General features: G+C 42.3%; 1 protein-coding gene across 1 annotated transcript; it reads left to right on the top strand.

The window, feature by feature from the left end:
* Positions 1–844: 844 nt before the first annotated feature.
* rab30 (RAB30, member RAS oncogene family) lies at positions 845–26,660 on the top strand. Its single transcript, XM_060944155.1, has 5 exons — positions 845–1,107; positions 6,242–6,340; positions 6,671–6,754; positions 9,225–9,408; positions 21,783–26,660. The coding sequence occupies exons 2-5, from the start codon at positions 6,254–6,256 to the stop codon at positions 22,031–22,033; spliced, it is 606 nt and encodes a 201-aa protein (XP_060800138.1). The 5' UTR covers positions 845–1,107; positions 6,242–6,253; the 3' UTR covers positions 22,034–26,660.
* Positions 26,661–27,283: the final 623 nt, after the last annotated feature.

The raw sequence follows: 27,283 nt of genomic DNA, 5'->3' as shown, positions 1-27,283 counted from the left end.
AGGCGGGGTACACCCTGGACAAGTCGCCAGGTCATCACAGGGCTGACACATAGACACAGACAACCATTCACACTCACATTCACACCTACGGTCAATTTAGAGCCACCAGCCAACCTAACCTGCATGTCTTTGGACTGTGGGGGAAACCGGAGCACCCGGAGGAAACCCACGCGGACACGGGGAGAACATGCAAACTCCGCACAGAAAGGCCCTCGCCGGCCCCAGGGCTCGAACCCAGGACCTTCTTGCTGTGAGGCGACAGCGCTAACCACTACACCACCGTGCCGCCCCGGGGTTGTACCTACTTTTATGTAATATTGGATCATTTTCCTCAATAAATAAATGACCAAGTGTCTTGTTTGTTTAAATGGGTTCTCTTAAAGATATATTTTTGGGCCTTTTTCACCTCCATTGGACAGGACAGTGCAGGGACTGAGCAGGAAACGAGTGGGAGAGAGAGACAGGGAGGGATCGGGAAACGACCCCGGGCCGGAATCGAACCCGGGTCCCCGGATGGATCCATGGCACGATGCCCCCAAATGGGTTCTCTTTATCTAATTTTAGGACTTGTGTGAAAATCTGATGATGTTTTTGGTCATATTTATGCAGAAATAGAGAAAATTCTCAACAATTCACAAACTTTCAAGCACCACTGTGTGTAAAATCACCACAGCTCTGTGGACATGAGTCGGCTAACAACATTTAGCATGAAGAACCTTCTCAGAGAGCTGCACTACATCTCCCAGAGTTCAACTCTGTCATTTTCCCGTTTTTTTTTTTTTCTCCTCCAGATTCGGGTTTGTACCGTGGAGGCAATGATGTCATTGTAAAAACCGAAGGAAACTCTGCAATCAGACAGAGCAGAGACTGAGGGTGAAGAGAGGACCAAATTTGAGACAGATCACTGCTTTTACTCAAGTCCTCAGGACACACCGGATGTGTTTGGAGTAACATATCGGTCGGGCTGAAGCCCCTGTGGAGATAAACCGCATTTTTGTGAGGCGAATCATCACCTAACTCCTCCGGTTTGAAGATGCTAGCTGGCTAGCAGAACCGGGGATTGCCTGCTGGTTTGTTTTTCCTGCAAGAGCTCATTCTGCTTGCAAGGTAAAGGATCACAAACAACAACTTCACTCTGAAATAGCAGCTTTGCAGATGCAGTTTCAGTAAATCAGGGCATGGTGAAGATCACCACTGTGTTTGTTTATCTCTGATCAATCTGGAGATCACAAGTGAGTCTACTGTTGCTACACTGGTGCAGGAACACTAATCATCCATGGTGTTCAAGTACCACTGGTTTTTCCATGTATTTGTTCTCTTCCTCTATTCGTAATGCATATTCACATTTCAAATACTTCTCATTCTCATATTTTATTCTCTATTGCACTTCTGTACAGGTTGTGTGTGTGTGTGTGTGTGTGTGTGTGTTGGCTTGGCAAGGCAAACCATGCTAGGCCCCTTCTTTATAGTCCCTTGTTTCATTATTGCAGTCCTTTCAGCATCTTTCCACATGCCTTAGCAACGACACCATTTACACACATGCACAGGATCCTCAGCAACATCACACACTGAGAAAAGAAAATAGGGAGTTCTGTGTGAGATATAAAAAAAAAAAGACTAATAATGCTCATTAATTAAACCATACAGGAGCGCCAGGCCTTGTCCTTCCCTATTGTTATTGATGGCGTAATGTTAGGAAATTAATCAAGTCAAAGTTCAGTTTAAATAAGACATGCTGTGGAAAGCTTCCCCCTGGGTTTAAAAAAAAACATGTCAGTGTGATTTGGGGATGTAGTGGACCTTTTCAGACTGGACTGTTATTGTCCCAGTCTGTAATGGCCATAGAAAGAAGATAAGCAATGAGAACAGGGGTTGGTTTCTTAAGTCAAGTTTATTTGTATAGCGCTTTTAACAATAAACATTGTCGCAAAGCAGCTTTACAGAATTTGAACGACTTAAAATATGAGCTAATTTTATCCCTAATCTATCCCCAATGAGCGCGACGGTGGCAAGGAAAAACTCCCTCAGACGACATGAGGAAGAAACCTCGAGAGGAACCAGACTCCAAAGGGAACCCATCCTCATCCAGGCAGCATGACTAGAACATTAACAATCCTAACATAAAGTCAGCTTCGTTGATGCTGGAAACCCGAGCGCAAAACCGTTCACGACAACCGTAGTCCCAGGGTCAGCAAGTCAACTGCAGTCCCCAGCCACAAAAGCACCACTACAAGAGTCCAGAGCATTCTCAAGGCGTGACCCCCAACTGTCCACATGGGGCCACCCTCCACAGGAGCGATGCGATGAGACTCCAACCAGCCTCTTAACACTAAGGGTAGTATCTCACTGGGCCCGCGACTAGTTGGAGACACAACAATTGCGATAAAATATGCGAATTAGTGACAATTTTCACTTGGAATCACACTGAATTGATATTCGCATATTTTACCGCAATTGTTGTGTCTCCAACTAGTCGCAGGCTGTTGCAGCCCGGCTTTCCCTCGGCAGGCAGGGAAGAAGAGGAAGCCTCACGAAAACTGACTTGAGAAGGGTTCGTGACGGCTTTGCGACACCAGCGGCGCATTTGCGGCTATTTTGAGAGAAATTGTGTCGCGCAAATTTTTTTAACGTTCAAAATTTCAGCGACGAAGTAGCGACACTTAGCAACTCATGCGAGGAAATTGGGAAGCCCTGTGAATGTTTCGACACACTTTTGAAACTCTCTCGTGAATGACGTTTGCAATTTGTCACAGGATGCTCTTAAGCTAGTATCTCACTGGGCTGCGGCAGCTTGCGACAAATTGCGAACGTCATTCGCGAGAGAGTTTCAAAAGTGTCTCGAAACATTCGCTGGGCTTCTCAATTTCCTCGCATGAGTCGCAAAGTGTCGCTCCTTCGTTGCTGAAATTTTGAACATGTTCAAAAAATTCGTGCGACAAGAAATTTCTCTCAAAATAGCTGAAAATGCGTCGCTGGTGTCGCAAAGCCATCGCGAACCCTTCTCAAGTCAGTTTCCGTGAGACAGGAAGTGCAAATGTATCTCACTGGGCTGCGACAGCCTGCGACTAGTTGAAGACACAACAGTTGCGATAAAATATGCGAATATCAATTCAGTGTGATTCCAAGTGAAAATTGTTGCTAATTTGCACATTTTATCGCAATTGTTGTGTCTCCAACTAGTCGCAGACCAGTGAGATACTACACTTATAGGAGAGAAAGAGTGTTCATTGTGATGCTCGCGCTACCATTTAATGATGATCTTTGTGCTACGATGTTTTTTGGGAAACCCACCCCCAGGCCAATTACAAAAGTGCATGTGTCTTGGATAGAATCTCTCTTTTTTTTTTTAATGGTACCACCCTGATTAACACATGACCGCAATCACAATCAATAAGGAACCTGGAAGGAACAATTGGAGATGTTTCGGGGGGAAGCACAAGTGTGTTGTTCCAGGATGCATAAAAGAAAACCTGAGTCTGCTTATTTTTCCAAAGCATCCAGTCAGCACTCTCTGACCCTTGAAAATCTTGGTGCGAGATTTACACCCTTTCCCCGGGCCGTACCCATATCCCCAGCAGGTCTCCAAGGTGAACAGCATCTGTAGTCTTGGTAGTGGCACTAGTTTGGTTTCCGCTCCTTCATTTTCCTCTTCTGAGTTAGGTTCATACATGTTAGGCTGTAATCCTGGTGCAGAAGATATTGCTTATTTCTCAGAGTTTAGCCCCAATTCTACACATGTTGGTGAAGAGGGTGTGGCTGACAGACTTCTCACTTAAATATGTTAGCCAATCAGAGTGTAGTTGGCGTATTTATTTATTTATTTTTTCCGTGGTTCGGTTTCCATCAAATCGTGTGCTCTGATTGGCTTGCGAGCAGGGCTTTGAACCAGAATTTTTTTCCTATTGGTTCGTTCCAAACAGAAACGGAATTTTAACGTTTCCGGTTTTGGGTTCCACCATTAAATAGACGTTCCCGAACCGGTTAGAACAAAAAAATTTCGTTCCCGGAACGGTTAATTACATTCCCTGTCAGCTGTTTAACAAATGGCTATAAAATTATGTCTCTGTCTCATCCAGCTTAAGCCAAATTCTATTACAACCTTCATTAAATAAAACAAGAAATAATTCAAAACAATTATTATTTCAAATGTTGGCGATTTGGATTCTCAGTATGTCTTCCCATCTACACAAACAGAAAAAGTGCCAAAAATGAAAGATAATTCGTTTAGTGTGTTACCAAAGGCTAGTCAGGCCCTATGCATTGATAGGCTAACAGAGGTTAACGTCATTTAAGGTTCGCGAGCCTCTCATTAACGTGGACAAATATACTGATATCGTGTTTGAAATTGACGTTTTTGAATAATGATAGACTGCAATATTTACCTCTTATTTAAGATGTAGAGACGTGATAGTAGTCCACCCTCCCGCTGTCTCCATTCAGTCAGCGAACGTCACACAGGAAGTGAACCCCAGCGGGTCATAGAAACTTGCGCAGGAGAAGAATGACTTTTTTATTTGTAGGCTACGGAAACTTTGAGGAACGAAATAAAAACCGGTATTAACCAGTTACCATTATTTTTAATAAGAGTTTCTGTTCCGGAGCATAAAAAATAATAAAGTTTCTGGTTTCGTTTCTGTTCCATGTGAAATAGAAAAAGTTCCCGGTTTTCGTTTTCGTTCCTTGAACCGGTTCAAAGCCCTGCTTGCGAGCGGTCCGGAATCCTACAATACGGACCCTGGTTACGGACCTTTGGCAACTCGCTCGTTCACAACAACAACAAACGTCGTAGCAATTTTTTTTGTCAACATTTATTTTTCCATTTCTCAGTATAATAGCATTAATTTTACAGCATGGATAGTGATAACGACAGTGTTCACAGCGAAAGTGAGTTTTACTACCCTGATGAAGATGAAATAAAAGAAAACATTTCAGGAGAAAGCCGAAAACCTGTAACTGTTGCTAATGCCGAGCAAATCCAGCAGTTTATTGAGGAGCAAAGGGCAGAAAATACAACAAAAAAGACGAGCTGCGACCTCAATGTCTTTGGGAAGTTCTGTGTCAACCTAAATGAAGGTCGAAAGGTGGAAGACGTACCTGGCGAAGAACTAAACATGTTGCTGTGCAACTTTTTCATGTCCGCAACAAAGAAAAATGGTGAGGTGTACGAGCCGTCCTTGCTTGCGTCTTGTAGCAGGTTTGTTCTAAATATGGTTTCCCTTTTGGGCGCTCTCATTTTCTGTTAGAATTTGGTAAAGGAAAAAAATTTTTTTTACCAGCTTAAGGTTGGTCCGTATTGTGAAATACCATGACCTCACCCTTGAAAATACTGACCTAATATAAATAAATTTTCAATCACAGCTGGAAAATCAGCCTGACTTATCGTATAGGGGTTTCATAACATGCTAAATGGCATGAGAAAAAAAAAGAACCAAGGCGTGGGTGTTTTTGTTTTTTTTTTTGTTTTTTTTGAAAGACTCAGACTTTAAGCATCTCAGGGGAAAAATATACAGTAATTGAAACATGTATGGTATGTCCCCTTTTTAATTGTATTTGTATAGTGCTTTTAACAGTAGGCATTGCCACAATGCAGCTTTCCAGAAATCCAAATGTTCGTTTGTTCATTCATTCATTCATTCATTCATTCATCATTAGCAATCACTTGATTGTGGATCTGGATCTGATCTTGGGAACAGTAGGCATGAGTTTCAAAGGGACAGCAGTCCATCTAAGGGCAGATGTGCATTTAAAGCCCTAATGAACAACCCAGAGGTGACGGTGGCTAAAAATAAAATAAAAATCCCTCGAGAGGAGCCAGACTCGAAAGATAAAGCATCCTCTTCTTGCTGACACCTGCTAATGGGATTATATATCATTACAGTATACAGATGTAGAAGAGTAAACAAAACAGGACTTAATGTGGTGAAAGGATGTTCATTATGAGCAGACTGTGAATAAGAGACCTGGTATGAGCACAGCTGCACACACAGACCTACAGTATCCAGGTGGGATTATCCACTGAAGAAAGGGTGTGTGTCTTGCACCTAAACTGTTCTATGGTGGTACAACATTTAGGGTGACTGCATTAAATATTTAAGTTAGTCAGAAGTAATAGGAGATGGATATAGCTCACGTGGTGCTTTCCCTGCACATTTTTGTTAAAGCTATGATTTTTTTTTTTTTTTTGGTATATCACATTGAGCTGAGTGATTCTAATGCACATTTGATACTCTGTGTTTCTCAGATCATTGTGACCATGGAGGATTACGATTACCTCTTTAAAATCGTGCTGATAGGAAATGCAGGAGTGGGCAAAACCTGCCTCGTCCGGCGCTTCACTCAGGTCTGTGCTCTTATGTTTGCATGCATTTTCCTAAATCAACAGGACACTCAAAAATGCTAATGTAGCTTATAATACATGGAAACGTGTGAGTCCAGCTAACATTATGCATATTAGTCTTGCTGACTGTTTGTTATTTGTTGGTATTTTATCATGTTTGCCAAATGATGGGATTGAAATTTAAACTCCGAACTCCACTAGAACGTATTGTCTCTTTAGAGCATGGGCTTGGCAATTCTAATGTTGTAAAAGGAGTATAGTTAATATATTTGCATATCAATGAAAAACTATACTGTATATTAAGTATTTTGTACCCCATTTTTATGGTTCTAGGGTCTGTTCCCACCTGGTCAAGGTGCCACGATCGGGGTTGATTTCATGATTAAAACTGTGGAAATAAAAGGGGTGAAGGTGAAGGTATGTTTTTGGTTAAGGTTGTCCTTGATCCATGTTTTTATACACTGGTACATCGCCTCACGGATTACATTCATGAATATATTAAAATTTTAGTCATATGCTTTTGTTCAGCAATGTTCTAGTTGTGATGCTGCATTTTAGACAAACCTTTACTGTCATGTTTTTACTAGCTGAAACTGGAATTAGATCTGGGTGATTGATGGACATGTGTTTTGTATGTGGTATTTTTAGTCTGCAGTTTCAGCACAGGCAGGTTTTTAAACTGAAACTACACCGGAAGTGAGACTCACTGGAATACTAAACTCTAATCAGCCAAGAGAACATGCTGGTTTCGAAGTGGATTTTGTACAACAGTCCACCTCCACACTTTCAACCATTTACTAGAAGAAAAAAAAACCCTGTGAATACAGACAGCCATTATGTGCTGCTTTTGTAGATTCTGACCAGGCCTTTGACAGTATTGAAATTCAGGCAGTGATAACAGTTCTCCAACAACAAGGTGTTCACCACAAATACACCAGATCCGTAGAGATGATGTATCGCAAGGCAACTGCAATCGTTCACCTGCATAAAGACCGTGATGAATTCCCCATCGATAGAGGAGTCCAGCAAGGAGATACTATATCTCCCAAACAATTCAATACGGCACTAGAGGAGATCCTTCGTAAAATTAATTAATTGGGAGACCTGCAATCTACTGATGACATCATCCTAATCCCAGACGATGGACACCAGCTAGAAGTAACTACTTATTAACTGAGCACAAGGTCTTTACGGGAAAATATCAGACCGAGGTCTTGACAGTACGGCTCGGTCCGTACAAAAAGATCTAAGTCTGATATTTTCCCTTAAAGACCAAGCAAGCGAGGTTAATAAGGAGTTTATGATATGGCTTTTTTATTTCTAAGATTAAAATAGACAGTGTGATGCTGATATCAGTCACGTCATATTTGTAATGTAGTTGAGTCACGCATGCAGAATAAACGGTTCGCGGTTTCAAAACTGAATTTATCTCTACACTCGAGTAATCCATGACATCTTCTGAGAAAGATAAAAATATAATCTATATTGGTTTATTTTTCAACAAAATGATGCTAGATAATGAACAGGTTTTTGAGAAAAGGCGAAATTTTAACAACGTTGAAAGCCGGCGCTTTGAAAAGAAAGTCCGTAATCGCCCACAGGCAAGTTCTGCCCGCTGAGGAACCAATCAGAGCGCATGATTTTACCAGAAGTAGCTCGTGCCACATAATAAAAATGCTTAATGACTTTAATATGGTGGTATAGTTGGTCTGAAGATAAACATGAAAGACACAAAAGTAAACTTTAATTGATTCTGTTAAGAACAGAAAATTAAGCTGAAAACCGTTGATCTTGAGAAAGTAGATGATTATTTATTTAGGACAGAAATCAGATGATTATTTATTTAGGACAGTATCTTGAATGCTACAGTAAATACATGGTGAAGCAGGAAAAAATAGCAGAGAATTTAGGGCCATGTGGCTCTAAATTCATTAATTGTTCTATTTAAAAAAAATAAAATTTGAAGTCTCTGATTCGAATTCAGTAGCTTTCGGTCCACTAAACAAAAATAATTGGGTGTCAGGGAAAATTCTTTTTATGACCTACACTTGAAAAATCTGAAAGGCAGTCTATCTTTAAAAATACCCAACACTGTATGGAGCGTACCATGATTGGAATATCTCGGCATAAGAAGACACACCAATGGATCAGAAACCAGACGTGGTAGCGGACATAATTCAGACAATCAAAGGAAAGAAATGGAGATGGGCTGGCCACCTTGCAAGAAGAAATAACAGTAGGTGGACCAAACATGTCACAGAATGGAGACCTTGGTTGGGCTCAAGACAACAGGAAAGGCAGAAGCTGAGATGGAATGATGGTCACAAAGTTCGTTGGTAACAATTGGATTGCATCGGCACAAGATAGACATCTTTGGCTCCAACTTAGGGAGGCCTTCGCCCTGCAGTGGGCTGATCATGGCTGATGATGATGACACACCCTGCCTTTTTCAATAAAATGCCATGTTTCTGCCACACATTTGTGCACAGATAATCTTATATAGTGCACCATTTTTATTTATTTATTTATATATATATATATAAAAATATATATATATATATATATATATATATATATATATATATTTAAAAAAAAAAAAAAAAAAAAAAATATATATATATATATATATATATATATTTAAAAAAAAAAAAATATATATATATATATATATATATTTTTTTAAATATATATATATATATATATTTTTTTTTTTTTTGCACACTTTTAGTGTTCTTATTCTCTTACAACCATGTCACTGTAACACTTTAATTTTCCCCATGAAGGATGAATAAAATCTTATCTTTCATTTTAGTCTGTGAAAGATGCCACATGGAGTCCTGATTCAGCTGAAATGTGGTGACACTGATTGATTTTCTGATTTGTTCAGCTCCAGATCTGGGACACAGCGGGACAGGAGAGATTTCGCTCCATCACACAGAGTTACTACCGTAGTGCCAATGCACTCATCCTCACCTATGACATCACCTGTGAGGACTCGTTCCGCTGTCTCCCAGAGTGGCTGCGGGAGATTGAGCAGTATGCCAACAATCAAGTGGTGACCATCTTAGTAGGTAAGCATTCAAACTATTTAACTGATTAAACTTAACTGATTCTTGTGTCTTTTTTTATTTATGCTGCATATAATTTTTTTAAAAGTGTGCTTTGGGGTTAAAGGCAGAATGCTAACTTCCTAGCGGTTTTCCCCGGGCAACGGCTGCTGCAATGACCCTGGACTGCGATACCATTGGGGCGGGGCGGAGAACTAGCAGGTTTGCCTGCAAAGGCTCCCCCCGCTCCTAGCAGGTTCAACCATGGTGGGACGGTTCCCAGGGGAGCTGCTGCTGGCTAATAGCACCTGTACCGCCTCAGCCCCCGATGGGTGGTCTATAAATCCAGCCGAGGTTGTGCGATGGGTTAGCAACCCCCCACATAAAACAAACCTGCTACGAAACCTCGCATATGGAACCCAAACTGGACTGACCCCAATGGAACCCCAACCATGGACCGGATGGACCTACGAGTTAAGCCTAATGGAACTGCAACAATAAGAGTTGCAACCTGGAACGTACTGTCCATGAAAATGGAAGGATCAGCAGAGCTGGTCGCCAAAGAACTGGCACGCCTGAGTGGCGCAGTAGCAGGTCTTACAGAAGTACGCTGACCTGGATCTGGTACACATGTAGCAAATGACTACAACTTCCTTTGGTCGGGCAGAGATGACTGCCAACATCGCCAAGGGGTTGCACTTGCCCGAGCTCCGCCTGCTTCCCGAGCACTAGTCCACTGGAAACCAGTGAACAACAGACTGCTCCTTGCCCGCCTACGCCACAGCCACGGCAGAATTTCCGTCATTGTAGCCTACGCCCCAACCAATATCACTTTTTTTTTTAATTTATTGCCAGGTATGTGGACACGTACGAGGAATGTGACTCCGGTTTCACTTAGCTCTCATAGTACAAAACAGATAAAAAGCGTATACACAAAACAAACAAACAAAACATGGCAGCAGACGAGGAGAAGGATGAGTTTTTCACCCAGTTATCATCGCTTATGACTGACATCTCCAGACACGACATCGTTTGGATCCTTGTTGACCTCAACGCCGCAACCGGGCCCGATAGAGCCGGGTTTGAGAGTGCCCTAGGCCCCCATGGAACTGGCACCTGCAACAACAACGGCATGAGACTCCTAGAGTTCTGCTCCAACTTTCGCCTGTGAACAGAGCACTCCTTCCAGCACAAGCTCATACACAGCATGACCTGGATCAGCAACAACAGCCACACAAGGAAAGAATTGGACCACATCCTTACCAGCCGATGCTGGCACGCCTCAACAGACTGCCGTGTCTACCGCAGTGCCGAGCTGGGAAACTCTGACCACAGGCTGCTCGCCATGACAGTCTTCGACTGAAAAGGAAACCCACCACCAAAGCACAGTGCAAGGTCGACATCTCCTGAAGTCGCAGACCACTTCCAGCTGGACCTTCACAACCGCTTCGCCACCCTGCCTACAGACCCAGTTGAGGGCAACCCAGAGAAGCTCTGGAACGACCTCAACTAAAAGCATCACCACTGCTGCAGCCAAGGTGCTTGGGCACAAGAGAACGAAGAAGAGGAAGGACTTCCTGTCAGAGGAAACTCAGTGTTGTGGAGGCAAGAAGAACAGCTGGACTGGCAGGAAACCACAGGGAGTGCAAACGTCTTAACGCCAAATGCAACAAGCTGCTCCGCAAGGACAAGCTGAACTGGCTCGACAATCTAGCAGAAGAAGCAGAGAGCCGCCTCTGCTTCTTCTGCTAGATTGTCGAGCCAGTTCAGCTTGTCCTTGCGGAGCAGCTTGTTGCGTAGAGGCGACCAAGGCTCCCTCTACAGGAAGACATCACCACCTGCCACCTGTGTGAAAGCCATGGATGGAACCATCCCAGACACTCCAGATCAACAGATGGTGCAGTGGAGGGAGCATTTTCAGAGCTTGCTCAGCCGTCCAACGCCACCCCCCCCCCAGCTGGAAGAACTAACTGCCTTAGCCAGGGAGGACGATTCTGTCCCTACTGGTCCCCCCACTCTAGCTGAAGTGGTCAAGGCCATACGGAAACTCAAACCTGGCCGGGCCGCAGGGGCCGAAGGAATCGCCCCAGAGTTGCTGCCGCATGGTGGACCCGTAGTAGCAGGTCTGCTCCAACAACTGTTTACCGCCATCTGGAGTAACGAGACCATCCTGGCGGACTGGCTGCCAGGTGAAACAAGCCTTTGATTCCGTGGACAGACCAGCACTTTGGAAGATCCTCAAGATCCTTGGCGTCCCGGTTAAGCTGCTAAACCTTCTCTCTCTCATCTACTCTGACACCTCCTCCTGTGAGAGTAAACGGGCTGCTGTCAGACAACTTCAACAGTGGTGTCTGCCAGGGCTGTGTCTTGGACCCGACAGTCTTCAACACAGCCATTGACTATGCCATGGGGAGAACTGTGGCCCAGTGTGCCTGCGGTGCTAGCTTTGGCAATGTTATCATCACAGACTTGGATTATGCAGACGATGTGGCAATCCTGGCCAAAGTCATGGAAGCCCTCCAACTTGCCCTGCAGGCCATGGATACGGAAACCCAACCGCTTGGCCTGTTGGTCAGCTGGGAAAAACCCAAGGTCCAGTGCCTCAGCGAGTATGAGACACCCCAAGCAGGACTGGTGATTAACTCCCACCCCGTTGAAGCTGTTGACAGGCTTTGCTACCTCAGAGGCACAATAACGTCTGACTGCAAGAGCAACTCTGACATCCAGCTCCGCATCGGTCGTGCCACCTCTGCGATGGCAAGCCTGGACAGCGTATGGTCCAACAGGAAACTCTCGGTTCAAACTAATATCAGGCTGTATAACAGCCTTGTGCTGTCCATCCTCGTGTATGGAGCCAAGACCTGGACTCTAACAGCTGCCCAGGAACACCACCTGGATGCCTTCGACACCAAGTGCCAACAAAGGATCTTGGGGATCAGGTGGCACGACCACGTTTCCAATGCCACTCTGCGTGAGATCACCAACCAGCCTCCACTGTCCAACAAGATCCGCTCGGCCCGTCTCTGCCTCTTCGGCCACATCGCCAGGGCGGAGCCACCCCTGGAACTAGCTGCCCTACTGAGGGAACCGACTCCCACTACCTGGTCCCGTCCCAGAGGTCGACCCAGACGCACATGGTCCGACCAGCTGAGCGATGACCTGCAGGCTGCTGGCCTCAACATTGCCACCGCCTGGGAGGCTGCCAGAAACAAATCCGCCTGGAGAGCCATATGCAGAGGCGCAATGCTCCCTTTGGGAGCATGCGGAGCTGAGTGAGTGAGTGCTTTGGAGAATGGTAATATTGTTTCCCATAGTACAGTAATACATAATATAAGATTTGTCTTATAAAATTTCAGCTTTCTGTGAGGATTTTAATTTTAAAACAATAAATGTGGGTTGTAAATTAAAAAAAAAAACAACCTTGGGCACAGCACTCTACTGTACCTTTTCCCTCATGAAAATATAAAGATCAATCAATCTGTATTATTATGCATTAATATATATTTAGACACTGCTTAAAAGCGGTGCTCCCGATTGAGAGTGTGTGTGTGTGTGTGTGTGTGTTAGTTAATGGTGGCCAGAGCTGTCACTCATTATTCATATTACAGGCAGAGCTGTCAGCCTAGGAAGCTGTATTTGCTATGCTACAGACACTTGCTGTGGTGTTTTATATTCTCCATGTGCCTCCGTCAGAGGTTTAGCGCGGTATGCTATAAAACTTTGTTGTGCTGAGATATCATTCGTGCACAGTCTAAAATTTGTGTGTGCTATTTGAGTGTGATTCGTTTGTGTTTGGTGCATTAGTTGAACTGTGGTTTAGCACGAGACTTTGAGTGCAGAGGCTAATGGTGCATGTTTGGCTAACTTGTAGAAGTTTGCACCCTTGGTTTAGCGGAGCAAGGTGTGTAATGTTCAGAGCATAGTCTGTAAACATTCCTCTGCAAAATTGTGTATTTGTTTACAACCATGTTAATTACTTTTGATTTTATCCCCTGCTGGCCGAAAGGCCCAAAGGGGGATTATGTCGTGGTGATGTCTGTCCGTCCGTCCCTCCCTCCCAGGAAGGGTGCTCACTTTCTGAAATCAACTCCTCTCACAATTTTTGGAGGAATGTCACGAAACTTGGCAAAAGGCCTTGTTATATGTTGGTAGTACGCATATTTTTTTTTTTTTTTTTTTTTTTTTATTTGGTCACATTTTACCAGAGTTGTGGCCCTTGATTAACAAGCTTGTACTTTCACAATTTCATGAAGGTGTGCCTGCCTTCTGGAATCAACCCCTCTCACGATTTGTGGAGGAATTTCACCAAACTTGGCAAAAGGCTTTGCTATAGGACAGTTATACACATATTGAAATTTTATTTAATTTGGGCAAATTTTACCAGAGTTATGCCCTTGATTATTAACAAACTTGTACTTTTGGCAATTTTATCAAGGTGTGCTTGCTTTCTTCCTCAAATCAACTTCCCTCACAATTTTTATCCCTTACTGGCCGAAAGGCCCAAAGGGGGATTATGTCGTGGCGATGTCCAGCCGTCCCGGGAAGGGTACTCACCTTCTGAAATCAACTCCTCTCATAATTTTTGGAGGAATTTCACAAAACTTGGCAGGATTCTTTGTTATATGTCAGTAATACACCATATTGCAATTTTGTTCAATTCAATCGCATTTTACCAGAGTTACAGCATAGTAGCCAGCGGGGGACATTGTGCTCTCAGAGCACTCTCGTCTTTAGTTTTAACTGTGCTCGGTGTATGGTGTTTGTCTGGTGTTCGATGCTATACTCTTGTTCAAGAGGAATAAAATGCATATGCATCCATCAGAGGCTCTCTGCTGTTGTTCTTAATGCCAAAGGCTGCTACAGTGTTAGTAAATAATCCCACGTTATTTTTTTTTAAAAAGCAAATTAAAATAAGTGCCGGATAAAAACATATCTATCTTATATAAATTAAGATAAAATTTTCCTTGTCAGGTGTTTGATACATTGCTTTGCACTTATGATCAGGTTCCCTGTGATGGTACACGTACGTCGTTCATATGTACGGACAGATGTCATACGGTTACAAAAGTCATTAAAAATCAAGTTGATGCATTATCATGTTCTCTTAAGTATGGAGCTTTGCTCTGCACATCGGGAGCTCCGCTATAAAAACACTCCTTTACTGCCTACATCCCAAATAGCTAGCTTGCTAGCTACCTGCTTGTAAACTAGCTCACATTTGTCAAGGGACATCTCGGTGTCCAATCTTAAAAGAGATACACAGAACCTTTTTATTTTTAAATACATTTCTGAGTGGAAAGTATCTCCATCCTTGACTCTTGTATGCTGCATAATTGGGAATAAAAATATTTATTTTTTTCACGGTCCGGTTTCCATCAAATCCTGCACTCTGATTGGCTGGCGAGCGGTCCGTATCCTATGGTATGGACCCCAGTTATGGGCCTCTGGCAACTCGCTCGTTCACAACAACAACATACATAGTAGCAATTTTTGTCAACATTTATCTTTTTTATAAGATTTATTTATAATATTTTTATCAAAAATCTTATAAATTTTTGCCAGCATTTCTCAGCATAATAGCATTAATTTTACATCATGGATAGCAATAACGACAGTCTTCAGAGTGAAAGTGAGTTTTACTTCCCTGTGGAAGAAGAAATAAAAGAAAACATTTCAGGAGAAAGCTAAAAACCTGTAACTGTTGCTAACGCCGAGCAAAAACATGGCTGAATCCTGAATGACTCAATTTTGTGTAAATAGGGGACTACATAGGCGGCAAAATGTAGTTTTTTTTTTTTTTTTCCTGTCATGGAAGTGCACTTGTATACCGAGGAGGAAGCAATTTGCATTACAGCCGTGAATGAGGATTCAAAATGGCGGCTCGGCTCGGTTTTCCCTTTTGGGCGCTCTTGGTTTCTGTTAGAATTTGGTAAAGAAAAAAATTAATATATTATTTCCCAGCTTAAGGTTGGTCCGTATGGTGAAATACCGTGACCTCGGCCTTGAATACTGACCTCAGCCCAGAGGGCCTCAGTCAGTACTTTCAAGACCTCGGTCACGGTATTTCACGATACGGACCTCCCAGCTGGTAAATAACACAAACATTTTTTTTTTTTTTGAGAGTTAAAATTGACCGCAAAGTTGGCATTCGAGCTGCCCCACTGAGCCAGCCAGCCCTGAGTGAGTGACATCACAGCGGGAACCGGTGCTGTAGACCAAAGCTAGACTCGGCAGGCGAGAGTGGTTGCAATGGCCTCTTCGTTCGGATTTATTGGAGATTCTTTGGATTCCTCAGATAGTAAGGCCAAAAAAAAAAAGTGTGTGTTTCCGGTTACGTAGATTTCAAAACTAGGGTCGGTAGGCAGGCATTTTTTTTTTTTGAATTTTTTTTTCAAGATGGCTGCCATAACCTATATTTAGACAGGAATAATTTCACAAAATATAATGAATTTCTTTGCAGGTCACCTGAGTTACCACCTTCTGATGAATCTGATGCAGCATGAGACACCTTTTAACATGAATTTTTCTGTAAATATAACAGCTCAATACACCATGAGAGAGAGAGAGAGCAGCCCCGCCCCTCTCTGCTCCCTGAGTGCAGCTCGTCGCCTTGGTAACGGTGCAGGGAAAAGACACAATATAACAAGCAAAGAGCGCTTTTTCTCAGAGTTCCCTCTCCTCGAACAACGCTGATTTACACGGAAACGGAAGGAGCTATTCACAAAATTCTTTCACATTGAGTGCTACAAGGCTCCCATGAACACACAAATGTAATTTTTTGTCCCTAGTGTAAAAAATGTGGACACTAGAGCGAGTTAAAAACAAGTGACTTCTGATTTTGCAGTAAAAGCGCTGCCACGTTTATAATGTGAGTCTATGGGAGAGCGCGGCTGTCCTCTCCTTACTTTCAGGCTTCTCATTCAAAAACTGTAAATCCTATCGCTCAGGGAGACACTTGTCTTGATTCACACAATGTGTGACTACAACTTTTGAGAAAGTTGTGTGTGTAGAGTGAAAATTGTGGCTGAGAAAACAGTTTAAATGAGAAAGTTAGAGCTTTTTTTTTTCAAGCTGCCTCCACTCTAAACTCCTGAGCGCCACTGGTGTGTAACGCCATAGACCCCCATTATAAAGCCGGAATTTCTCCAGATGTGCTCATGGTGTTTGATCTGTGACTGATCAAAAAGTATAGAACCTAGCAAAAAAGTTGAATGCCAGATCCACACAGGAGAATTTTGTCTCCGTTTTAAAGTTTGAATCATGTCTCTAGGTGAAAGACAAAATAAGCGTTCTCTCTGCTTCTGTTCCCTCCGACGGCCCCGACACACTACTGCCTCCGCCGAATGCGCGCGCACACCGCATGTCGGGGCCGCGGATGAGTTCCTCTCCCCTGATCAACGAAGTCGGCGGGGAATTTGTGGTTATTATTGGTACAAACGGCGCGAATCACAACTTAAATGAGTGCGGTTCAGTTTGACATTGTCAGTCCGTTAGATAAACATTTAATTTTATTAAAACCGAAAATTAATATTTAGAGCCTGTGGGCTACAAAAATAAGTCATTAAAGTAGCCGGCTGTATTTAATTGTGCAGTCGGCTGTATGGCCGGCAGCCGGCGCTTGTGGAAAGCCCTGATTTTCCCAGTGAGTGACAAAAACTTCCGGTTCACGCGGTTGGGTTATATATAAAAGTCTCATCTCATTATCTCTAGCCGCTTTATCCTTCTACAGGGTCGCAGGCAAGCTGGAGCCTATCCCAGCTGACTACGGGCGAAAGGCAGGGTACACCCTGGACAAGTCGCCAGGTCATCACAGGGCTGACACATAGACACAGACAACCATTCACACTCACATTCACACCTACGGTCAATTTAGAGTCACCAGTTAACCTAACCTGCATGTCTTTGGACTGTGGGGGAAACCGGAGCACCCGGAGGAAACCCACGCGGACACGGGGAGAACATGCGAACTCCGCACAGAAAGGCCCTCGCCGGCCACGGGGCTCGAACCCGGACCTTCTTGCTGTGAGGCGACAGCGCTAACCACTACACCACCGTGCCGCCATATGTAAAAGTCGCGACTGGGAAAAAAAAGTTTAGGGTCGGGCGGTACGGATTAGGGTTGGTTGGGTAACCGGAAACACACACACTTTTTTTTTTTTTTTTTTGGCCTAATATATCTGACTGTGGCGGCACGGTGGTGTAGTGGTTAGCGCTGTCGCCTCACAGCAAGAAGGTCCTGGGTTCGAGCCCCGGGGCCGGCGAGGGCCTTTCTGTGTGGAGTTTGCATGTTCTCCCCGTGTCCGCGTGGGTTTCCTCCGGGTGCTCCGGTTTCCCCCACAGTCCAAAGACATGCAGGTTAGGTTAACTGGTGACTCTAAATTGACCGTAGGTGTGAATGTGAGTGTGAATGGTTGTCTGTGTCTATGTGTCAGCCCTGTGATGACCTGGCGACTTGTCCAGGGTGTACCCCGCCTTTCGCCCATAGTCAGCTGGGATAGGCTCCAGCTTGCCTGCGACCCTGTAGAAGGATAAAGCGGCTAGAGATAATGAGAGATGAGATGATATCTGACTGTGATAGTCCTGAAACTGGAGTGTGTGTACATGCTGCTGCTATACACGTAGAACCGTATCAGTTTGAACTAGAGCCCTGCACTCCCGCGGGACCCGCCGCAAAGCAGTGCGGCGCGGGACAAATTTTGAAATCTCATTGCGGGCGGGACCGGAAGTGCACATATGTGGTGCGGACGGGAGCGGTGATAAGCTGCAGTCCCGCTAACTAAAAATGTGTTTGAAATAAAATTTATAAATTATTAATTTATGTCTATCATATATAATTTGTGCTGGATATTTTACTTGGCATTAATAAAAACATTTTAAGATGTGTTAGATTGCTAGAGAAATGGCATCTTAAATTTGCCATTAATCACCCTAATAGGAAATGCTTTGATCACTCTAATGACTCGCAGTTCACACCCAGCTAGCAAGAGAACCATGAGTGAAGTGATTCACTGCTTGCCTTAGTCTACAACTTTAATCAGAGAGACAGGTTACACAGTGACGGTAGGCTTGACTCAATGCTATCCCAGAAATCCTTCCTGTAATATGCAAATTTGGCTGTCCAATCAGAGGCGGCCAAATTTGCATATTACAGGAAGGATTTCTGGGATAGCATTGAGTCAAGCCTACCGTCACTGTGTAACATGTCTCTCTGACTAAAGTTGTAGACTAACTCAAGCAGTAACTCAAGCACTTCTCTTACTAGCTCTGCTTTGCAAAAAAAAAAAGACGATGGCACCCCCCCCCCCCATTGGTACAAAGTGAGCCCATTCACTTTTTTATGCTGATCAGAGAATTACAATGGTTTCTCATATGATAAAAATGTGTGATTCGCGATTAAATATTTTAATCGTTTGACAGCAGTAATTATTATTATCAGAGACATTATATGCTGAATTCCGAAACAAGGTAAATAATAACGTGAGCTGTAGATATTTATGCTGAAATCCACTCAAAGTAAGGGGCGGGGTACCATCACACTGTGTCAAGACAAGAACTTTCCTGAGAAATAACGCTAATGTCTGCATCATGCGGGATTTGCGGGCGGGAGCGGGACAAAATATGGCAGGCGGGAGCGGGACTGAAAATCATAATTCTTTGCGGGAGTGGGACTGCACAATGCGGGCGGGAGCGGGACTGAAAAATCCGACCCGCGCAGACCTCTAGTTTGAACCATCGGAAAGTGAATCCAATAGTAACATGTCCGCCACGGAGGCCCCCGCCTTACGAAATAAAGCCAGAGAACAAAGCCGTCTAGAGAATTGGATGGAATTGAACTGACAGTCTCATGTGACTCTCATTAAAACAGGATAGGTGTTATAACTTATGCAGCATACATGTACATGCATGCATTTTCACTGATAAAACGTCTCATCTCATTATCTCTAGCCGCTTTATCCTGTTCTACAGGGTCGCAGGCAAGCTGGAGCCTATCCCAGCTGACTACGGGCGAAAGGCGGGGTACACCCTGGACAAGTCGCCAGGTCATCACAGGGCTGACACATAGACACAACCAAATATTCACACTCACAATCACACCTACGGTCAATTTAGAGTCACCAGTTAACCTAACCTGCATGTCTTTGGACTGTGGGGGAAACCGGAGCACCCGGAGGAAACCCACGCGGACACGGGGAGAACATGCAAACTCCGCACAGAAAGGCCCTCGCCGGCCCCGGGGCTGAACCCGGACCTTCTTGCTGTGAGGCGACAGCGCTAACCACTACACCACCGTGCCGCCCCCTGATAAAACGTAAAAGGCTAATTAAATAATCAGATGAACCGAGACACATTCTGAAGCAAATTAAATAATCTTATATCGTTAACTTAAATACACAATACAAGTTACATGTATTAATCTAAATGCAGGTAAACAACGAGTGTTGTGTTTTTTGTTATGTAACCAAGTGAGTCACATCTTACCCATCTGTGTTCTCGCTTCCTGAAGGCTGATCTTGTGGCGGATTTATTTTGAAACAATCTGACTTTCAGTTCTTCATTCATTCGCTTCTTCCACGTAAGGGCGAGATATTGCTGCTGAGGCAAGCATATCCAGCAGGGGGGGAAAAAGCATATCCAGCGGAGAAATCTGACAACTGGTCCACTCATTCTCCATACTGATTTGACTTCATTGATTGTGGGTTGACTCTCATTAAAACAGGATAGGTGCTATAACTTATGCAGCATACGTGTACATGCATGCATTTTCACTGATAAAACGTAAAAGGCTCATTAAATAATCAGATGAACTGAGACAATCACATTCTGAAACAAATTAAATAATCTTATACCGGTAACTTAAACACACAATACAGGTTACATGTATTAATCTAAATGTAGGTAAACAGCGAGTTGTTTTTGTTGTTTTGTATCCAAATGAGAGTCGGAGCTTACCCATCTGTGTTCTCGCTTCTTGAAGGCCGATCTTGTGGCTGATGGTTTTGAAACAATCTGATTTTCAGTTCTTCGTTCATTCGCTTCTTCCATGTAAGGGCGAGATATTGCTGCAGAGGCAAGCATATCCAGCAGTGTGGAAAAAAAGCATATCCAGCGGAGAAATCTGACGACTGGTCCACTCATTCTCCATTTTCTCCATACTGAGTACTCCGCCATTACTGCTTGGCGCACGCTCTGGGAGAACTGGTGCAACTGAACTTACTTTCCTTTTCTTGTAGTTTTCTTTTCCTTTAATTGTTGGCACCCTCTTTCAATATGGGCTTATAGCCAACGCTCCTTAACAGATCAGAGGTTTAGTACGAATCTTCAGTAAAATGTGCAGAGGAGAGACCACTTCATAGACACCCAATCCGTGAATTTCTCACAAAATGCATCCAAATCTTTGCAGTTTGAACATTTCTTGGGCCATAAATGCAACGTAAATCCACCTTCTCTCATGTTGCTGCACCGGCCAGCAACACATCTACCGTGGCATGGCGATAAATTAGCTCAAAATGGAGGATCAGAGTTGCAGTCAGCTCTGTTTTTTAGTATGGCGGAAATGACGATGAGACCACTTCCTGCTGTGACATCACGGATGTCAAGGTCATTTACTCGGACCGTTACCTGTATGAATCACTTTAATTGTAAAAATTATTATATTAGATTTATTGTTAACGCTTAAAACTATTCCTGTGCCATTCTTGAGGTCTCAAGGCATTTATAAACAAAAAGTGAGGCCATGGTTCTGCGTATCTCCTTTAACCATGCCGTGATCACACGTACCATAATAACAGCATTGAACAGTATCTGATATGAACAACAGTTTGTCATTACTAACGTTAGCTAGTCTGTTACTTCATTGAGAGTAAACTACCTCACATTTCTCACAGGTAGACACGAATCGGATTTTAGTACAAGTTTTGATTTACACTATAATGTTCTTTACAGATTATTCAAATTTAGTCAAACACGTCAAAAGTTATCACAAAAATCAAAAGGATCTTGTTAAACAGCATTAAGCCTGCTAGCTCAGGACACAGGTTTTACATCTGATGCGCTCTGCCATGTCATGCTTTAATATTTTGGTAATGTGATCGATTCAAAGGTGGTGGAGCACTCGGGGTTTGAATCTGTATACTCCTAATCAGCCATCCAAGATGAGCTCAACATTTTTATATTTTTGTTTATATTAGGTTTTTGAGTTAAGAGGTGTTTTAATACTGTTTGCTTGGTTAACTTAGTTCTGATACTGATGCGCTCGTAAATTCATGGCTTGCACATAATGCTTGGAGAACACAAACACGCACAAAAAAAAAAATCAGCTGTGATCTGAGGGTGATTTTTGATTTTGAGGACCTTTCCCTTAGAGTTTGTAGTGAGCAATTGTTTGTCGTCCTGAACAGGAAATAAGATTGACCTGGCTGAAAAGCGGGAGGTGCACAGACAGAGAGCCGAGGAGTTTGCCGAGGCCCAGAGCATGCTCTACCTGGAGACATCCGCCAAAGAATCTGACAATGTGGAAAAACTCTTCCTGGATTTGGCCTGTGTACTGATCCGTGAAGCTAAGCAAAACACGCTGGACAACAACGAGTCTGCGCCTATGCCAGGAGAAGGCAAGAACATCAATTACCTAAGCTGCTGCAACATTAACTAGGGACCTTAGCTGCTAATCTGGCAATAGGTACCTTCCTGCCCAACGGAGTGCAAAAATTGTGGTTATTGTTGACGTCCCCTGTGTAGATTCCTCTTTGCCACCAAGATTGAGGTCTTGGATGCTTTTTAACGCATATGTGAACCTGGAGGTTTTTTTTTAAATCTATTGACTGTACCACTAGGCATTCGAGAGGAGACGGATGCTGCTACCGCTGAGGAGAACCCAAGTTCCAGGGTACCAGCTAGCTGGTATATTTAAAGGCCAGACAATGAGTTTTCTACACTTCAGTACAACACTAAAGATGTATAATCCAATTTGCCTACTATCGGAATGATATGAGCAAAAACACACATCTTCACCAGCAGCAGTCTTGCTGTTTAAATAGTAGAAAATGTGCATTGCATATAATGACGACAAATATGTATTAAAAAAAAAAAGCATTGTAGAGCATCATTATGTCCCCGATTCAAGTTCACCATGCACTTCCACACTCCTGCTGATGATAATTTAAATGTAGAATTTTAAGACTGTGTGGCTGGAAATTTTAGAAAGTCTTAGTCTTGAACACTAAAGGGAGAGACGATGTGTATATTATCAGTATATTATAGATTATCTGACATTTTTCCTAAAAGGTAATTCCCTAATTATCGCTTAAATTTTTTTTTTGTGCACTTTTCAGCTTGTTTTAATTTCGACTGCATTCTATGAAGAACTACACAGCATAAAATGCATCTCCAGTAATTTTTTTAGCAGACGTCAGGTAAATTATACAGGCACTTATGAGCAAGACATTGTTGAACTCAGCAAATTTCAGGTTCAGTTTGACTGTAATTCAATACACGTTACAAAAATAAGCACTTCTGTGCTTTTCCAATGCACTTAAACTGTAAACGCATTGAATGAGGGCATATACCTCATTCATAGAAATTATTTACACACAAACCTTTTCCCCAAAATACATTGGTCCATATATAATTAGACAGTAATAAGATTTGACCCCCCCTGCCATTTTTAGCTCTATACTCCAGTACATTGGATATGAAATGAAACAATGATGGTTGTGTTGATGTACAAACTGTCAGCTTTATGAACCTTTATTAATAACATGTTCCTGTTCCTTCCTATTGACTCCCAAAGGGGGCCAAAATTAACGGAATGGGGTGGGTTTCCCAAAAGCATCGTAGCACGAAGATCATCGTTTAAATGGTAGAGCGAGCATCACAATGAACACTCTCTCTCCTAGTTAAGATGCTCTTAGTGTTAAGAGGCTTTTGGGAAACCCACCCCTATTAGTTACCAGTCTGGCCTGAGTTTCCCAAAAGCATTGTAGCACAAAGATCATTGTTAAATGGTAGAGCGAGCATCACAATGAACTCTCTCTCTCTCTCCTAGTTAAGATGCTCTTAGCGTTAAGAGGCTTTTGGGAAACCCACCCCTGCTCAGTTGGTATTTGGCAAGCTGTGTGTTCTTGTATTGTTAGTTCATGGGCAAGCATTCATATTTCTGGTTTAAGGAGATTCTAGATGGTGGTAGTTTAGTCTGGAGTTGTTTCTCTGCTAACACACACAAATCAGTTCATGTAAAACAACTTATCACAAGGCTGAAAATTAGCGACAACCAAACAAGGTGGGTTAAAACTGTTGTGTATATGGAACAGATTAAAAAGAGCATGGTAGGCATCATGTATGAAACATGGTGGTGGTAGTGTCATGGCTGCTAGTAGTAGAACTGCCCTGCTTATCTCTGTTGAAGATGTGAATGCTAATGGCAGCCTTTACTTACTCAGATCCAAACAAAATCGCAGCATTGCCATCTCTTTCAACAGCACAGTGACTCCAGATAGACTGTTGATGTAAATATGAACCTTTTCAGGACCTGAAACTGATATCAGTGGAAGCTGGACTGGTATAATATTTCATTTCTCTGAAAACCCATTCGCAGGCAGGAAATGAGAATGGCTGTAACACAGGCCTAGCAGAGCATCACTAGGGAATATTCCCAGTGCTTTATCAGCTTTTTTTTTTTTCATTGTAGACTTCAGGCAGTCAGTTGACTGCAGGATTTCTAAGTGAGAGATCTATTTATGATCATGGTCATTTGTCCTAATGATTGTGGTACTTTTGTCTCGATTATTAAAAGGTCCGTAATTACAGAGTGATTTGATCAGCTTATATCACAGCAGCTTGTTAAATTAACTAAATCTTAATCATAATATTAAGACATGTTTATAATTTTTTTTTAATTATTAGGCTACATTAAGTGTGGACACACTGAACAAATCACTGTGAATTAGTTGTTACAATAGAAACTAGTGCATTAATAAGAATTTTTGATTTGTCCTGTAGCTGCATTACTTTTCAGAGTTGTGATGTTAGAAATTGAATCAACACCTTTTGACCAATCAGTGTAGAGAATTCAGGAGCTCTGTGGTATGAATTGTAATATTTTGCACCTGATTTTAAGATCTTAGTAACTGTTTCATTACAAATCCAATGTGCTGGACTGAAAAGATGCTATACAGATACTTTTGGGAAGGTGTATGGAACAAACAATAAAACTGTAGTATACGATATAATTTTATGCACAAGTTTCTCACTACAATACTTTTAATAACGCATTAGCATTTTTGTCTTGTGGAACCTCCTTGGTATGTCCTCGGACTCACTTCTGACACGTAGGCATATTGCAGTTATATGTTACAATATAATCGAATGGGAAACTTTGTTTATTCAGTAAGCTTTGGTGCTGTAATTTACTCAGTCATGTTTCCAAGCTTTTGACATGGAAGTGCTATTTTAGTTATTTCAGTCATTTTCAGTACTTGTATTAAAAATGTCTGTACAATCAGTCCTGTTATTTGACCACAGATACTGCAAGATGAAGCAGATTTTTATGTCCACAAAAATATGTGATGTTATAAAGTACGATTCGTTCTGTGTGTTTGTTTAAAGTGTTTGTGCATTTTTACTTGAGTTTGAAACCGTTGAGAAGTGTACCTCCATGTTGTCTTGACTCTATGGTTGTTTTATTTTGCACCTTTTATTACAACTGTGAATTTTTGACAAAATTTCAGTGTTTTTACTTGGCTGCTAAAAACATTGTTAATTTCACTTCAATTTGATCCTTTTTTTTAGTGAAATGCTTAAAGCCTTGTTTCTTTTGCTCTGTGCTAATGATTAAACACTTTATTAAAGGTAGAATGCCTTTCAACTTTTTCAAGTTTAGGTCATAAAATTTTTCCCTGACACCCAATTATTTTTGTTTAGTGGACTGAAAACTACTGAATTCGAATCAGACTTCCATTTTTTTTTTAATAGAACAATTAATGAATTTAGGGCCACGTGGCCCTAAATTCTCCACTATATTTTCCTGCTTCACCATGACCCAATTCAAGATACTACATCATGCATCACGTGGTGGGCTTTCCCTGTTCGTGCAAGGCATTATGGGATACAAATTTGAAACAGGAGAGGAAAATGGAGGACGCGAGTGTGCGAATGAAACATGAAAGACCGACTACAGTAACGGAAAGTGAGAAGAAAAGACGTTATGTTGCAAAGGAAAGGAAACGCAGGGCCAAACTAATAAATATCGGCGGTCAGCGAGCACCTTGGTGTGATCAGTTGTTCGTTTAGCGACAGAATGATGGAACCGTCAGCACACGGTCAACGGTAAACCTGTGCATGCATACACACACGGACTTCCTCTGTCTGCTTGACTGCGCGAAGTGAGCGATTTCATGCACATTTGCTCGTGAATCCCATCAAATTAAATAACTTCCCAGCCACAGAATGACCTGATATTTTGGGAGATATTTCAGAAATAAACATATCACAATGTCCAAATTTCAGAGGGAAACTATATTTCACCAATTTTATGAAGTCGAAAGGCCGTCTAGCTTTAAATCTTGTCTCATCTTACAAATCCACAAATGACATGTAATCTAATCATGTTTATTTCCCTGTCAAAAGCTTAGCTCCTGGTTTTGCATTTGAATTAGTTTAGCCGATATCTATTCCTTTCAGCTGTTTACCTCTTCTTGCAATATTTTCTATTAAGACACTTTTAAAATGCTAATCTTTTTCTAATTTTTGTATATACACTATTTTTTAAGTTTTAGGCCGTGCCATGTACAGTATGCTTTTTGTCCAGCTTTATTTTACAGAAATGTGCCATGTTGTTGTAATGTTGCACTGCATATCAGTGAGACTTTTTGTTTAAGCACTAAGCTTCATTATTACTATTATTACTAGTATTTTAGTTTTCTTATTCTAATTATCATATTTTTATGGAATTTCATCACTTAAAATATACTGTGTTAAAATATACTCAAAAGGATAATTGTACTTGATATAATGAGAACCTGGTAGCGTTCTTTGAGCGGCTCGTTTATGCGCATCACCACAATGCTTGAGTCTTTCATATTGCGTGACTATTTAAAAAGTCAGAATAATAAACCTGTTATTTGTTAATTCTGGAAAAAAAGACTCCAAATCCACATCTATTAAGTTTCATTTATTTTGAGATTTTATTTTAGACAGTTGTGTTAACATGTGTTTTGTTCTTTCTCACACTGCAGGTAAATATACAAACTTCACACAATTAAATATAAAGTTGTGACACTAGATTTGTTTGTATTGAAATTTTGTCAATATAGATGCATGTTTATATTTATTAGTGATATAAGGTACTGCATTATACCAGTAATTTCTGGTTTACAGATATCTCATCTCATCTCATTATCTCTAGCCGCTTTATCCTTCTACAGGGTCGCAGGCAAGCTGGAGCCTATCCCAGCTGACTACGGGCGAAAGGCGGGGTACACCCTGGACAAGTCGCCAGGTCATCACAGGGCTGACACATAGACACAGACAACCATTCACACTCACATTCACACCTACGGTCAATTTAGAGTCACCAGTTAACCTAACCTGCATGTCTTTGGACTGTGGGGGAAACCGGAGCACCCGGAGGAAACCCACGCGGACACGGGGAGAACATGCAAACTCCACACAGAAAGGCCCTCGCCGGCCCCAGGGCTCGAACCCAGGACCTTCTTGCTGTGAGGCGACAGCGCTAACCACTACACCACCGTGCCGCCGGTTTACAGATATAATCTCTATTATTCGATCTACATTCACTGGATATGCACAATTGCGTGCTCTGATTGGCTACTCTGCTACTAGGATATCAGCTCATATACTGTGAGTAGAGAAAAACAAAATGGTGGAGTGTTTTGATGAATTAACC

The sequence above is a fragment of the Neoarius graeffei genome, chromosome 17 (assembly GCF_027579695.1).
Source record: "Neoarius graeffei isolate fNeoGra1 chromosome 17, fNeoGra1.pri, whole genome shotgun sequence".
Classification (NCBI taxonomy): Eukaryota; Metazoa; Chordata; class Actinopteri; order Siluriformes; family Ariidae; genus Neoarius; species Neoarius graeffei.
This window is presented reverse-complemented; position numbering and strand designations above follow the sequence as displayed.

Coding starts and splice junctions, on each gene's coding strand:
- rab30 (XM_060944155.1), top strand. CDS start 6,254: ATGGAGGATTACGATTACCTCTTTAAAATCGTGCTGATAGGAAATGCA. Junction 6,341..6,670: donor TCGTCCGGCGCTTCACTCAG/GTCTGTGCTCTT, acceptor TTATGGTTCTAG/GGTCTGTTCCCACCTGGTCA. Junction 9,409..21,782: donor AGTGGTGACCATCTTAGTAG/GTAAGCATTCAA, acceptor CGTCCTGAACAG/GAAATAAGATTGACCTGGCT.